Here is a 14,989-nt window from a genome sequence, read left to right on the forward strand (position 1 = left end):
TATTTAGACAGATGCCAGGTTCATTTGTCCACCTGGCATCCTATAGTTTGTATAGTTTCAATACAGTATGTTGTTTAGCATGCGATCAAAACCATCCTCGGGTTTCCGATCCGGTCGGAGCGTAAATAACTTTAGGTCATCATGTGGCCGGAACCACCGGTACTGTGCATCTCCAAAATGATTCCCCGTTTAAAACTAGTTAAGTTTGGTATAATCGTTTGGTTTCTTTTGGTACTGTATTATAATGGTTTGGTACGTCCATCTTTTATTTTAACTCGTAGCACGACTAGCGAGACTAAACTACTTGTTTGGCATTATGTGGGGAACAATAACAATGTGACGCCAACCACCGGAACCACAATTATTTTAGCGATAGTTCTCCATGTCGGGGACCCCGACATCAGACGGTCCACACCACAGATATATGCAAGATTATTTTTTTGAGCGACAGAAATAAGCGGATTTAGCCAAGAACTAAAGACGGCCGTTCTGAGCTGCGGGGGGCGGGTCCCCGAAATGGAGAACTTTGCTCGTTATGAACTGGGGGTCCCGGACCACTCTTATCATGAGTTAATAACCTTAAAATCAAGGTAGGAAAACACCTAGGGCGACATTCTCCTTTAAATGCCTAAATAATATAAATTGTAGATCTGTATAGGGTTGTGTTGGTTGTGTGGTTGTGTGTGTTGTTCTCAGACTTGTTGTTGTTGTTCTCTCTCAGCCCACTAGGAGTGACCGTGGTTGGCTCATCAACCCGATCGGGCGTAACCCCTGGTGGACGGTGCTGGCGGCCTCCATCCCCGCTCTGCTCTGCACCATCCTCATCTTCATGGACCAGCAGATCACCGCCGTCATCATCAACCGCAAGGAGCACAAGCTGCTGGTCAGAGGAATGCTTATTTATAGCATGTGTCACCAGTGGTGGAAGAAGTACTCAGATATTTTACTTAAGTAAAAGCAACAATACCACAATATAAAAAAATACTCTGTTACAACAAGTTAAAAGCCCTGTGTTCAAGTATAGAATGTTTGAAAATAGCAGATCTACAAGCTCATTGTGACGCATTGTGAGCTTGTAGATCTACTATTTTCAAATAGCCTAGGTATAAAATAGGGCTAAAGTGGTTAATGTGTGTTTCATAATACCATAATTTATATCTGAAAAGTAACTAGTAACTAATGTTTTCGGTCCGGGGAGCCCCAGGGGTCCTTGGGGGGGGTACCAGGGGGTCCCCAGCTAAATATGTTAACACGGCGTCACAATCATTTTAACAACTTTATACGTTGGGCATTCAAAAATAGCAGATCTCACAGTGTGTCACTTCGTCACTTCGTGCCACGAGCTTGTAGATCTGCTATTGTTTTGAATTTTTCTTTTTACATCTTTTTTTTTTTACAATCTTCTCTCCTGGGGGTCCCTGGCACAAAAGAAAATTCAGATGGGGGTCTGCGGCCAAATATCAATTTGGGGGTCCTTGACATGAAAACATTTTGAGAACCACTTGAAGAGATACATTATTGTCTCCGCCAGGCCAAAAGGCATGGTGAGAGATTGGCCCTCATTTATCAACGCAGCGTATAAACCGGCGTATATTTTTCCATATATTCGGCCGTACACCAACGTCGAAGTCACATTTATCAACGCATCCTACACAGCTGATCCGAGCGTACACTTGGTCCCAGCATTGATAAATGTCACGGCTGAAACGAGCGTCATTTAAATAACACGCCCTTAAAATATTCTCAAAACGCCCCGATTTTAGGACATGAAGACGAACCAGAATACGACCAAAGACATGAAAAGCCAATAAGAAACAGTCGCGTCGGGTTTATATCCTTAACCCAGCCAGGTTGTGTAGCCTACATAACTCTCTATGACATAACTCCATAACATAGGACAAGCTACTGTAAGTTTTTAGACCTCACTGTCCATGAAAACGTGGCCGGGACTCCCGGCGCTAAAGCGCTCGTATATTTTTGAAAATAGCAGATCTACAAGCTCACAACGCGTCGCGATGCAACGCTGGCTTGTGAGCTTGTAGATCTGCTATTTTCAATACAGACAGATCTACAACACAATCTTATCTGAATGACTGTTAAAGCAGTTTGTTTAAATTACTTTATAAAATGATATATTTTCACAGCCATTATTTATTAGTGTAGATATACACATTTATGAGTGGATTATGTGTCCAGATGCCTGTCAGACAGTCAGACAATGGTGCTCCACAGGTCTAGAATGGAATAAACGGGTGCAGCCAACGTCAACAACTGGTCCCGACCAGACGTGAGATCTCAGCGTACCGTAGGATAAAGCCCACGTCAGGATATATTGATAAATGCCGAAAATTGCGGTGATTACGCCGTACGCTCATTATTCGGGCTGCACCACGTTGATAAATGAGGGCCAGTATGTTTTACACCCTGTTCGTCCGTCCGTCCGTCCGTGTGTCCTTCTGTCTGTGAGCAGCTTATCTCCGGCACTGTTGGCCCGGTCGCTGTAAAACTGTGAATGAGTTTTCATTGAGGTTTCTTCTCAACAGTTTTTTGTAGTATTAGGTGTCCTGAATAACATATTATAAAGTTTACCAAAGTTTGACCACTGGAAAGGTGTTATTTTCAAGATGGCGTCCAAGATGGCCAAAAAATTAATCATTAAAGTAGCCTAACTCCTTCATTATTTATCCTAGACAAGTACTTTTTTTGTGTCGAACCCTATGTTTTGGGGGCCTAGGAATCAATTGGACTTGTCCAAATTGCAGAGATATAATTACATAATTGTGAAATCCAATATTTAGTTTGTGACTCTATTAAAACCCTCTGAAATGGTCACCCGTTTCAAGTCTTAACTAATTATGTAATAAATGTCCAACTAGTTATATTGTTTTTTTTTACTGGAACAAGGCTTCAAGATATCCTCAAAACATTAAAAAAAAACTATTAGTCACAATTTTCAGTAATTCAGAAGGTGGTGGCAGAGAATATTATAAGTTGATAGATAGGATTGTTTGCAATATTGAAAGGTTTTGGATAGCTCTGTGGATCAAATTTGACTTTGATTATACACCCAAAAATATTTTCGTGCATTATGAACCAATCTCTCTGCCCCCCTCCCCTTACCCACCCCTCAGGAACTTCATAACTCCTCCCCTACATACACGAGAATATTTATTTTGCTCCCTGGGCACTTGGAGCACTAGTTTAAAGTCTCCTTTCAATCATCATGATATGTGTTTTGGTAAACTATGGTCCCATTTATTTTATAATTGACGATAAAGTAGGCTATGCTCTAGGAGGGGCGGGATGATTTGATTGACAACCTACACAACCAATAGCATTCATTCCCCGCCCCCGCTCTTGATTGACAAGCTACCCAACCAATAATGGTGGCATTCTGCAGGATATGACGCGATATAGAAAAATGGCGGATTTTAAATTGCTGAACAATCGGCTTCATTTGCTCTGTGTGTCTCAGCTCTCTCTCATTTAACTAACCCAAACTAACTTAACTTAACTTAACTTAATCTGACTGGTACTTTTTTTAATTATTCTTCTTTTTTATGCTCTTTGAGCACAGGTCTACTCCGATATTATTACTATATTATATTTTATTTAAATTATTTGTCTTTATTGTTTTTTACTTTTTCTTATTATTATGATTTTTTTTTATCCCATTAGAGCACTTGCTATTGTATGCCCATATATTTGAGTTCCGTGTGAGGCATGCCCATATATGGAGTACAGGCCAGTCTATGACCTATTGATATATAATATATATCATATTGATGAAATCAGTGCACTCCATATATGGTGTGCACTGATTCAGGCTGGTTTGTGGCCTGAAAATTTGCATATTCTTGATTCTTGATTCATCGTCCACAGCTGTGGAGACAGAGACCAAGGCTGTGGGCTTGTAGTAGAACGTTTAGAGAAGGTGGGCGGCAGGAGGTGAAGGTGAATACTGTTAGTCGTTATTTTCAGTGACCTTGAGGGACAGGAAGTCTTCAGAGCGATGATGAATCAGAGCTGCTGTTGCTCCTTTCCTCGCCTCCACCCAGACTCCCAGAGAGGCTCCTCTGTCCCTGTATGTTCTCCAACTCCACGATGACATCGTCGCTCTGTTATTATAAGACCGGCACCCGGTGCCGCGCTATGAGCTTGTAGATCTGCTATTTTTTGAATAGCCCAAAGACATCTAAAATGATAGAGATGCGTTCCCAGATTGAAGGGGTTATAATGTGTGTATCCCCGCCCCCTCTCTCTGTCACCTCCCTCTTCCAGAAGGGTTGTGGGTACCACCTGGACCTGCTGATGGTGGGCCTGATGCTGGCCGTGTGCTCCATCATGGGGCTGCCGTGGTTCGTGGCGGCCACCGTCCTGTCCATCTCGCACGTCAACAGCCTGAAGCTGGAGTCGGAGAGCTCGGCGCCGGGCGAGCAGCCGCGCTTCCTGGGCATCCGAGAGCAGAGGTTCACCGGCCTGCTCATCTTCCTGCTCATGGGCTGCTCCGTCTTCATGACCAGTGCCCTGCAGGTCAGTGGGAAGGGGCTAAAAGTTACCCTTACTCAGTGGTGGAAAAAGTACTCAGATTTTTCGCTTCAGTAAATGTAGAAATACTCTACTACAGGGTTCCTCAATAGGCGGCCCGCGGGGCATTTGCAGCCCGCGAGAGGCAACTATGCGGCCCGCGACGACTCCTGGCATAAAAAAAAAAATTTGAAAAAGAAAAACTTTTTTTTATTTTTTTATTTTTTTAAATAAAAAAGAATAATCAAATTCACACACTTACAAATTGTGCGTAAAAATTATAACAGACCCCCCTAAAAAGCACTACACAAGAACCCCAGGCCTAAAATAACTGTCAAATTAGCTAGATTAGAGGAAACAAAAAATTGAAATAAAGTTGACAAAAACAGAAATGCAAAATCCACCCAAAACCGCGAAATTTTCGCCCAAAACCAGGCAATTTGGCAGCTTGGCACCCGAGACAGAATTTGGCCCTTGGGGAAAACTAATTGGGGAACCCTGCTCTACTACAATTAACAGACCTGTATTCAAAATGCACTTGAGTAAAAGTACAAAAGTATTGACATCAAAATATACTTAAAGTATCGTCTTACTAGTCATAGATATAGAAACCTAGATACCTCATTGGTCCATAGATATAGAAACCTAGATACCTCATTGGTCCATAGATATAGAAACCTAGATACCTCATTGGTCCATAGATATAGAAACCTAGATACCTCATTGGTCCATAGATATAGAAACCTAGATACCTCATTGGCCGCCGCAGTTCATTGGAGCGACCTGTATCGCGGCCGCCATATTAGAGGGGGCACGCTACCTGACCACTGGCCAATCACAGCGCGTCTTTTCCGGGACTCAGAATCTAGTTGTATAAAAAATATGCTGTTATATTTTTATACAACTAGATTCTGCCAAATCCCGGAAAAGACGCGCTGTGATTGGCCAGTAGCCAGGAAGCATGCCTCCTCTAATATGCCGGCCGCAATACAGGCCATAGATATATATATAAAGGCTAGATGGCTCAAGGGGGCGTCGCAAGTGCAGCTCAACCGCGGCCATCTTGCAACAGTCATTCATAACATTATGTCTATGGTGCATGTATTATTGAAATAACCATAGCGTGCTCAATTTTCATCCGATTTTCAAACGGTTTGTTTTGTTGTAAACACCAAATATGTAGTTATGATACTGCATGCTTATAATTATAATCATGGATTTTATATGAAAATAACAGTAAGCATGCAGTATCATAACTACGTCTATATGGTAATTACTCCCTGAATGAATGATTTCAATAGGGCTGCATTAACCTGAACTCACTGATAATTCCTGCTTTCTGTCCTAGTTCATTCCCATGCCCGTGCTGTACGGTGTTTTCCTCTACATGGGAGCCTCCAGTCTGAAAGGCATCCAGGTACCGTCTGCTGCAGTGGTTCTCAAACTTTTTCATGTCAAGGACCCCCAAATTGACACTTATTAGCCCGCGGACCCCCATTTGAAAAGATAAGCCAGGGACCATATAAGATACGATTTTGTACGGCTCTAGAAGTGATTCTCAACCATTTTAATTTCAAGGACCCCCAGTTTAACATGCATTAGGCTACGGACCCCCATTTAATGGCATTTCTATCTCTGGGGCCCCAATTCATATTATAAAATCAATGTTAATTTAACTCTGAGAGTGTACAAATGGTACCAAATGGACCCGTTAGGGTCCATTTGGTACCATTTGTACACTCTCAGAGTTACAGACCCATAAGGGTCCATTTGGTTCCTATCCATCATTTAGCTAGGGACCCCCTGGAACCCCCTCAAGTACCCCTGGGGGCCCCCGGACCCCACTTTGAGAACCAGTGGTCTACTGTTCACTACCTATACCTACACACCTACACACCCACACTGCTTCTTCTACCGTCTGCTGTTCACTGCTTCTCAACCAAAAGCTAATATAAGCTCATTTAGATGTGTGTGTCATCAATGTCTGTCGACCGTTGATTGATTTGAGACTATAGCTTGGAAGTATTCCACTTACAGCGTCTTTTTTAAGTGAGACAAGGTTGGCTTCCATGCTGCAAGGGTGAGTTTATTCCACAATTTAGTGGGCCAAGAGGGAGAGTCCAGGACATGTAGAGCGGTGTCCAGGGTGTTTAAGGAAGAGAGTAAAGTCTAGGACGTGTGGAGCGTTGTCCAGGGTGTTTTAGAGAAGAGAGAAGAGTCTAGGACGTGTGGAGCGTTGTCCAGGGTGTTTTAGAGAAGAGAGAAGAGTCTAGGACGTGTGGAGCGTTGTCCAGGGTGTTTTAGAGAAGAGAGAAGAGTCTAGGACGTGTGGAGCGTTGTCCAGGGTGTTTTAGAGAAGAGAGAAGAGTCTAGGATGTGTGGAGCGTTGTCCAGGGTGTTTAAGGAAGAGAGTAAAGTCTAGGACGTGTGGAGCGTTGTCCAGGGTGTTTTAGAGAAGAGAGAAGAGTCTAGGACGTGTGGAGCGTTGTCCAGGGTGTTTTAGAGAAGAGAGAAGAGTCTAGGACGTGTGGAGCGTTGTCCAGGGTGTTTTAGAGAAGAGTCTAGGACGTGTGGAGCGTTGTCCAGGGTGTTTTAGAGAAGAGTCTAGGACGTGTGGAGCGTTGTCCAGGGTGTTTTAGAGAAGAGAGAAGAGTCTAGGACGTGTGGAGCGTTGTCCAGGGTGTTTTAGAGAAGGGAGAAGAGTCAAGGACGTGTGGAGCGTTGTCCAGAGTGTTTTAGAGAAGGGAGAATAATCTATGACGCGTGGAGCGTTGTCCAGAGTGTTTTAGAGAAGGGAGAAGAGTCTATGACGTGTGGAGCGTTGTCCAGAGTGTTTTAGAGAAGGGAGAAGAGTCTATGACGTGTGGAGCGTTGTCCAGAGTGTTTTAGAGAAGGGAGAAGAGTCTAGGACGTGTGGAGCGTTGTCCAGAGTGGTTTAAAGAGGAGAGAAGAGTGTAGGACGTGTGGAGCGTTGTCCAGGGTGTTTTAGAGAAGAGAGAAGAGTCTAGGACGTGTGGAGCGTTGTCCAGAGTGTTTTAGAGAAGAGAGAAGAGTCTAGGACGTGTGGAGCGTTGTCCAGGGTGTTTTAGAGAAGAGAGAAGAGTCTAGGACGTGTGGAGCGTTGTCCAGAGTGTTTTAGAGAAGGGAGAAGAGTCTAGGACGTGTGGAGCGTTGTCCAGGGTGGTTTAAAGAAGAGAGAAGAGTCTAGGATGTGTGGAGCGTTGTCCAGAGTGTTTTAGAGAAGGGAGAAGAGTCAAGGACGTGTGGAGCGTTGTCCAGGGTGGTTTAAAGAAGAGAGAAGAGTCTATGACGTGTGGAGCGTTGTCCAGAGTGTTTTAGAGAAGGGAGAAGAGTCTAGGACGTGTGGAGCGTTGTCCAGGGTGGTTTAAAGAAGAGAGAAGAGTCTATGACGTGTGGAGCGTTGTCCAGAGTGTTTTAGAGAAGGGAGAAGAGTCTAGGACGTGTGGAGCGTTGTCCAGAGTGTTTTAGAGAAGGGAGAAGAGTCTAGGACGTGTGGAGCGTTGTCCAGAGTGTTTTAGAGAAGGGAGAAGAGTCTATGACGTGTGGAGCGTTGTCCAGAGTGTTTTAGAGAAGGGAGAAGAGTCTAGGACGTGTGGAGCGTTGTCCAGAGTGGTTTAAAGAGGAGAGAAGAGTGTAGGATGTGTGGAGCGTTGTCCAGGGTGTTTTAGAGAAGAGAGAAGAGTCTAGGACGTGTGGAGCGTTGTCCAGAGTGTTTTAGAGAAGAGAGAAGAGTCTAGGACGTGTGGAGCGTTGTCCAGGGTGTTTTAGAGAAGAGAGAAGAGTCTAGGACGTGTGGAGCGTTGTCCAGAGTGTTTTAGAGAAGGGAGAAGAGTCTAGGACGTGTGGAGCGTTGTCCAGGGTGGTTTAAAGAAGAGAGAAGAGTCTAGGACGTGTGGAGCGTTGTCCAGGGTGTTTTAGAGAAGGGAGAAGAGTCAAGGACGTGTGGAGCGTTGTCCAGGGTGGTTTAAAGAAGAGAGAAGAGTCTATGACGTGTGGAGCGTTGTCCAGAGTGTTTTAGAGAAGGGAGAAGAGTCTAGGACGTGTGGAGCGTTGTCCAGAGTGTTTTAGAGAAGGGAGAAGAGTCTAGGACGTGTGGAGCGTTGTCCAGAGTGTTTTAGAGAAGGGAGAAGAGTCTAGGACGTGTGGAGCGTTGTCCAGAGTGGTTTAAAGAGGAGAGAAGAGTGTAGGATGTGTGGAGCGTTGTCCAGGGTGTTTTAGAGAAGAGAGAAGAGTCTAGGACGTGTGGAGCGTTGTCCAGAGTGTTTTAGAGAAGAGAGAAGAGTCTAGGACGTGTGGAGCGTTGTCCAGGGTGTTTTAGAGAAGAGAGAAGAGTCTAGGACGTGTGGAGCGTTGTCCAGAGTGTTTTAGAGAAGGGAGAAGAGTCTAGGACGTGTGGAGCGTTGTCCAGGGTGGTTTAAAGAAGAGAGAAGAGTCTAGGACGTGTGGAGCGCTGTCCAGGGTGTTTTAGAGAAGGGAGAAGAGTCAAGGACGTGTGGAGCGTTGTCCAGGGTGGTTTAAAGAAGAGAGAAGAGTCTATGACGTGTGGAGCGTTGTCCAGAGTGTTTTAGAGAAGGGAGAAGAGTCTAGGACGTGTGGAGCGTTGTCCAGGGTGGTTTAAAGAAGAGAGAAGAGTCTATGACGTGTGGAGCGTTGTCCAGAGTGTTTTAGAGAAGGGAGAAGAGTCTATGACGTGTGGAGCGTTGTCCAGAGTGTTTTAGAGAAGGGAGAAGAGTCTATGACGTGTGGAGCGTTGTCCAGAGTGTTTTAGAGAAGGGAGAAGAGTCTAGGACGTGTGGAGCGTTGTCCAGAGTGTTTTTTTTTTAGAAGGGAGAAGAGTCTATGACGTGTGGAGCGTTGTCCAGAGTGGTTTTTTTGAGAAGGGAGAAGAGTCTAGCACATGAGAGAAGAGCCTATGACGTGTGGAGCGTTGTCCAGGGTGTTCTATCTAGAGAAGGTTTCAACAGCTTTTCTGGGTTAACTTGTGTTAAATATCCAGGTCAGATACTGTTGGATTGTTGTGTGATTCATTGTTTTGTTGTTGTTACATGGCAGGAACATGTATCTGTTTCTTTCTGTAATATTACTTTTCGTTGTTATATAAGTGGAAGAGTATATACGGCGGAAAGCTTACAAAAGATATCAAAATAATTCAAAAATAGTGAAAATCTACAAACTTGTGAGCTTGTAGGTAAGCTATATATAAGTTAGGTACTACGTACTACGGATGAAAAGTCTCGCTAACAATTTACACTCAACTCTACTGTATGTAGTCTTGTTGCTGTTTAAATATGTTCTGTACCTCCCAAATAAAGTGTCTCTCTCTCTCTCTCTCTCTCTCTCTCTCTCTCTCTCTCTCTCTCTCTCTCTCTCTCTCTCTCTCTCTCTCTCTCTCGCAGTTCTTTGACCGTCTCAAGCTGTTCGGCATGCCAGCCAAACACCAGCCAGACTTCATCTACCTGCGTCACGTCCCTCTCAGGAAGGTCCACCTGTTCACCGTCACCCAGCTCACCTGTCTGGTGCTGCTGTGGGTCATCAAGACCTCCCCCGCTGCCATCGTCTTCCCCATGATGGTGAGGAGGTCACCCTGACCCCTAAGCATAACCCTGACCCTATACTCAATTCAATGGACGTGGCCGCCCCGTTCTATTCGGTCACCCCATGATTTTGAATAGTGTCCTCAAGCTCCATAGAACCATTAAAGGTGTCTAAACTAAGCTAAAGAACCTGTAGAGAACCTTTAGAGAACCTGTAGAGAACCTCTAAAGAACCTGTAGAGAACCTCTAAAGAACCTGTAGAGAACCTCTAAAGAACCTGTAGAGAACCAGTAGAGAACCTCTAAAGAACCATACAGGAGCTGAACAGGTTATCTCCAGGTCTTAGCTCTGGTGTTTATGTGTAGTGTGTTATCATGTTGTGTATCTCCAGGTCTTAGACCCATGGTGTTTGTGTGTAGTGTGTTATCATGTTGTGTATCTCCAGGTCTTAGACCCATGGTGTTTATTGCGACCAAGTGGAGCATACTTTGACACTCGGCTCGGCTTGTGTGTCTGTCTGTGTGCAGTATGTGTGCAGCCGCGCCCCCATGTCACTCACGCTCTCATTGGCTGCCCCCATGTGAGTCACGCTCTCATTGCCTGCATGCACTACAGTGTGGCTGAAATTCGCCTGTGCCCCTGGGTGACTCATTACACTCCTCTGAGAAAAATATAGCAGCGACAGTCAAAAATAACACATCTACAAGCATCTACACGAGTTCATCTATTGGGATATCTAAGAATTCCATGTCATTTGTGCATATTTCAGGCCGGATGGCAAGTAATTGCTCATTCCTTTCTATTCTTCTTATTGTTATTTTCGAGCTGCGTTCGCTTCCAGCGTTTGCGCGTCTTACTTGTGTGTAGTGTGTTATCATGTTGTGTATCTGCAGGTCTTAGACCCATGGTGTTTATGTGTAGTGTGTTATCATGTTGTGTATCTCCAGGTCTTAGACCCATGGTGTTTATGTGTAGTGTGTTATCATGTTGTGTATCTCCAGGTCTTAGACCCATGGTGTTTATGTGTAGTGTGTTATCATGTTGTGTATCTCCAGGTCTTAGACCCATGGTGTTTATGTGTAGTGTGTTATCATGTTGTGTATCTCCAGGTCTTAGACCCATGGTGTTTATGTGTAGTGTGTTATCATGTTGTGTATCTCCAGGTCTTAGACCCATGGTGTTTATGTGTAGTGTGTTATCATGTTGTGTATCTCCAGGTCTTAGACCCATGGTGTTTATGTGTAGTGTGTTATCATGTTGTGTATCTGCAGGTCTTAGCTCTGGTGTTCATCCGTAAGCTGCTAGACCTTTGCTTCTCTAAGAGAGAGCTGAGCTACCTGGACGACCTGATGCCTGAGTGGAAGAAGAAGAAGATGGACGACGACGCCACCAAGACGATAGAAGTCCATTCATCCATGCAACCTTTAAATGTAACCCTTTAACCTTTAACCTTTAAATGTAACACTTCATTCAACTCATACATTTAATCCAGAGAGAGGAACATAAAGGCAGACAGACCTTCTGTCTGTCTTCATAATCAATAAAAGACAGACAGAAGGTGAAGCTTTGAAGCTGTATAATCTATGACTGTTTGGGGCAAGTCATTATGGGCGGAAAGCAGACCAAAAATATCAAAATAATTCAAAAATAGTGAAAATCTACAAACTTGTGGGCTTATAGAGCGTGCCAACGCGTCGTCACCACGGGGGGCGTTGGCATTGGGCGTGGCATTGGGCAATGTTAAGTCAACCTGGTTTTTACCCCTCAAAGACGTCCGCAGCTACCAAAAGACACTTGTTGACGCCCCTTTCAGGAATTTTGGCACGCTCTATAGGGAAAGCTATTGTCAATGTTTTTGCTGTGAAACAAAGTATAACATACTGTAGTGCTTATATGAAAAAAAACATTATAAAAATCTCAAAAGCTCCAAAACATGCAAGTGAAAGTTCAAGTGTGTGTGTGTGTGTGTGTGTGTGTGTGTGTGTGTGTGTGTGTGTGTGTGTGTGTGTGTGTGTGTGTGTGTGTGTGTGTGTGTGTGTGTGTGTGTGTGTGTGTGCGTGCGTGCGTGCGTGCGTGCGTGCGTGCGTGCGTGTGTGTCTACAGCAGTCTAAGGACATGGTCAGCACAGATGATTCGACCACCGTTCAGATCTCCATGGAGAGCAGCCGTCTGATCCAGCACCCTAAAGGTCATGACCCCAAGTAAGAACGCACACACACACACACACACACACACACACACACACACACACACACACACACACACACACACACACACATGTAAGCCCCCCCCCCCCCCCCCCCCCCCCTGTTCCCATACAGTGTGGTGATCAGTGATCGTGCTCCTACCCTGCAGTGGAAGAAGTATTTATTATTTAGTTTTACTGAAGTCACAATATTAAAATACTCTTACAAGCAGAAGGCTGGTATTCAAAAGGTTACTTACTTACACAAGTATTGGCATCAAAATATACTTACGATACCAAGTTGGGGGCGGCCATAGCTGAGTGGTTAGTGAGCCCGCTTAGGGAGCCAGAGGCCCTGGTTGCCCCAGGTTCGATTCCAGACCAGGTCAACATATGTGTCGATGAAATGAAATTTGTCCTTGAGCAAGACTCTTAACCCCTGATTGCTCACAGGTTCTCATTGGAAACAAGACCGCAAGGACTTTCATGAACGACCTGTTAAAAGGAATTATCCTTATCCTTACTTAAATTTACTCACATTTTTCAAAGCGTTTCAAGCTTTATCCAAAACAGCCGATCTATGAGCTTGTAGATCAGCTGTTTTCCAAATGCCAGAGTATAAAATACTGCTTAATTGGTTGATAGATGTTTGGTTTTAATCCTATATTGATATTGGCTAACGGGCAAACCCCCGTCATTATGACTCACACATGCCTCTGTCTACTCAACTAAAGTAAAAGTACCTCAATATTGTACTTAACCCATTAAGACCTGGAACTGTGTCATTTTTAGATTTGAGCTAAAAAGCATTATTTTACACTTTGGGCTATTCAAAAATAGCAGATATACAAGCTCGTAGCGCGGCACCGAGTGCCGCGCTACGAGCTTGTAGATCTGCTAGTTTTGAAAAATCGTGAAAATGTGTGAAAATCTTTGAATATATATATTTTTAAAGCGAACATTTTTAACTGCTTCTGGGGGGTCCCTGGAACAAAATATTTTGATGGGGGTCCGCGGACAGATACATATAATTGTGGGGGTCCTTGACATGAAAAAGATTGAGCACCACTGATATAGAAACTTACGTTTTTCAGAAAACTGTTGAGATTTAGGAGACATGTAGAATCGGCTTCAGGTCTCGGGTTTGGGTTAAGTAGGCTACAGTAGGCTACAGTAGGCTACAGAAGGCTACAGTAGGCTACAGTAGGCTACAGTAGGCTACAGAAGGCTACAGTAGGCTACAGTAGGCTACAGTAGGCTACAATAGGCTACAGTAGGCTACAGTAGGCTACAGAAGGCTACAGTAGGCTACAGTAGGCTACAATAGGCTACAGTAGGCTACAGTAGGCTACAGTAGGCTACAATAGGCTACAGTAGGCTACAATAGGCTACAGTAGGCTACAGTAGGCTACAGTAGGCTACAGTAGGCTACAGAAGGCTACAGTAGGCTACAGTAGGCTACAATAGGCTACAGTAGGCTACAGTAGGCTACAGTAGGCTACAGTAGGCTACAGAAGGCTACAGTAGGCTACAGTAGGCTACAGAAGGCTACAGTAGGCTACAGTAGGCTACAGTAGGCTACAGAAGGCTACAGTAGGCTACAGTAGGCTACAGTAGGCTACAGAAGGCTACAGTAGGCTACAGTAGGCTACAGAAGGCTACAGTAGGCTACAGTAGGCTACAGAAGGCTACAGTAGGCTACAGAAGGCTACAGTAGGCTACAGAAGGCTACAGGAGGCTACAGAAGGCTACAGGAGGCTACAGAAGGCTACTTGAGTAAATGTACTGGGTTACTTTCCACCACTGCCCTCTTGTACCGCACGCGCCTCCTTCCCTTTACCCCCGGTCCTCCTCATGTATGACCTAACCCCCCTGTTCTCCTCCTCCTCCTCCTCCTCAGTGACCCCTCAGACATTAACATCTCAGATGAAGTGTCTAAAACCACTGTGTGGAAATCTCTGTCCTCCAACCAGAAGGAGACACGACCTCATAAGAAGGTCTGTCTGTCTGTCTGTCTGTCTGTCTGTCTGTCTGTCTGTCTGTCTGTCTGTCTGTCTGTCTGTATCCCTCTGTCTGTCTGTCTGTCTGTCTGTCTGTCTGTCTGTCTGTCTGTCTTTATGTCCCCCCCCCCTCATAATTTAAAGGCTCTGCTGTCAGGTTATTATAGTTTAGCATTTTTCATTAGTTTTTTGATTCATTTCAAGCAAATAACCCTAAAAGACTCTGGGACACTATGAAAAGTATGACCGGTATGTCTCCTTCCAATAAGCCAATTGTGACGGACAACGAACTGGTGTTTGCAAATGATTTAAACAGCTTTTTCTCTCGCTTTGAGTCTGTAAACGATGGTCTAGATAAAGGTGTAGATTTAATTGGTGCGTTGGTGCCGTCTAGTGGGGATAGAATCACTGTCAGTGAGGAGGAAACCAGGCGCATATTTCAGCGTCTAAACGCAAAAAAAGCCCCTGGTCCCGACCTAATAAGCCCCCTTATTCTGAAGGATTTTGCCACAGAATTGGCCCCTGTCTGGCAGCCCATTTTTCAGCACATTGTTGATAATCCACATACTATACCACAGGCTTGGTTGACCGCTCACATAAAACCACTGCCAAAAAAGTCAAACCCTAAAGAACACAATGATTATAGACCAATAGCACTCACATCTGTTATCATGAAAGCTCTGGAAAAAAATATGGTTCATCATCTCAACAATGCCATATT

At 44.5% G+C, this 14,989-nt stretch overlaps 1 protein-coding gene across 1 annotated transcript in view; it reads left to right on the forward strand.

The window, feature by feature from the left end:
• Positions 1-14,989, forward strand: part of slc4a8 (solute carrier family 4 member 8) — a gene marked incomplete at its 3' end in the record, with an annotated part of 115,646 nt that overhangs the window by 98,781 nt on the left and 1,876 nt on the right. The window contains exons 18-24 of the mRNA XM_084061933.1: positions 722-883; positions 4,282-4,533; positions 5,876-5,944; positions 9,945-10,118; positions 11,355-11,513; positions 12,187-12,284; positions 14,169-14,265. Coding sequence (XP_083918059.1) covers positions 722-883; positions 4,282-4,533; positions 5,876-5,944; positions 9,945-10,118; positions 11,355-11,513; positions 12,187-12,284; positions 14,169-14,265 — 1,011 coding nt within the window. The remainder of the gene's footprint in view (positions 1-721; positions 884-4,281; positions 4,534-5,875; positions 5,945-9,944; positions 10,119-11,354; positions 11,514-12,186; positions 12,285-14,168; positions 14,266-14,989) is intronic.

Source organism: Gymnoscopelus microlampas, assembly GCF_963454915.1.
Source record: "Gymnoscopelus microlampas genome assembly, chromosome: 7".
In the NCBI taxonomy this organism is placed as follows: domain Eukaryota; kingdom Metazoa; phylum Chordata; class Actinopteri; order Myctophiformes; family Myctophidae; genus Gymnoscopelus; species Gymnoscopelus microlampas.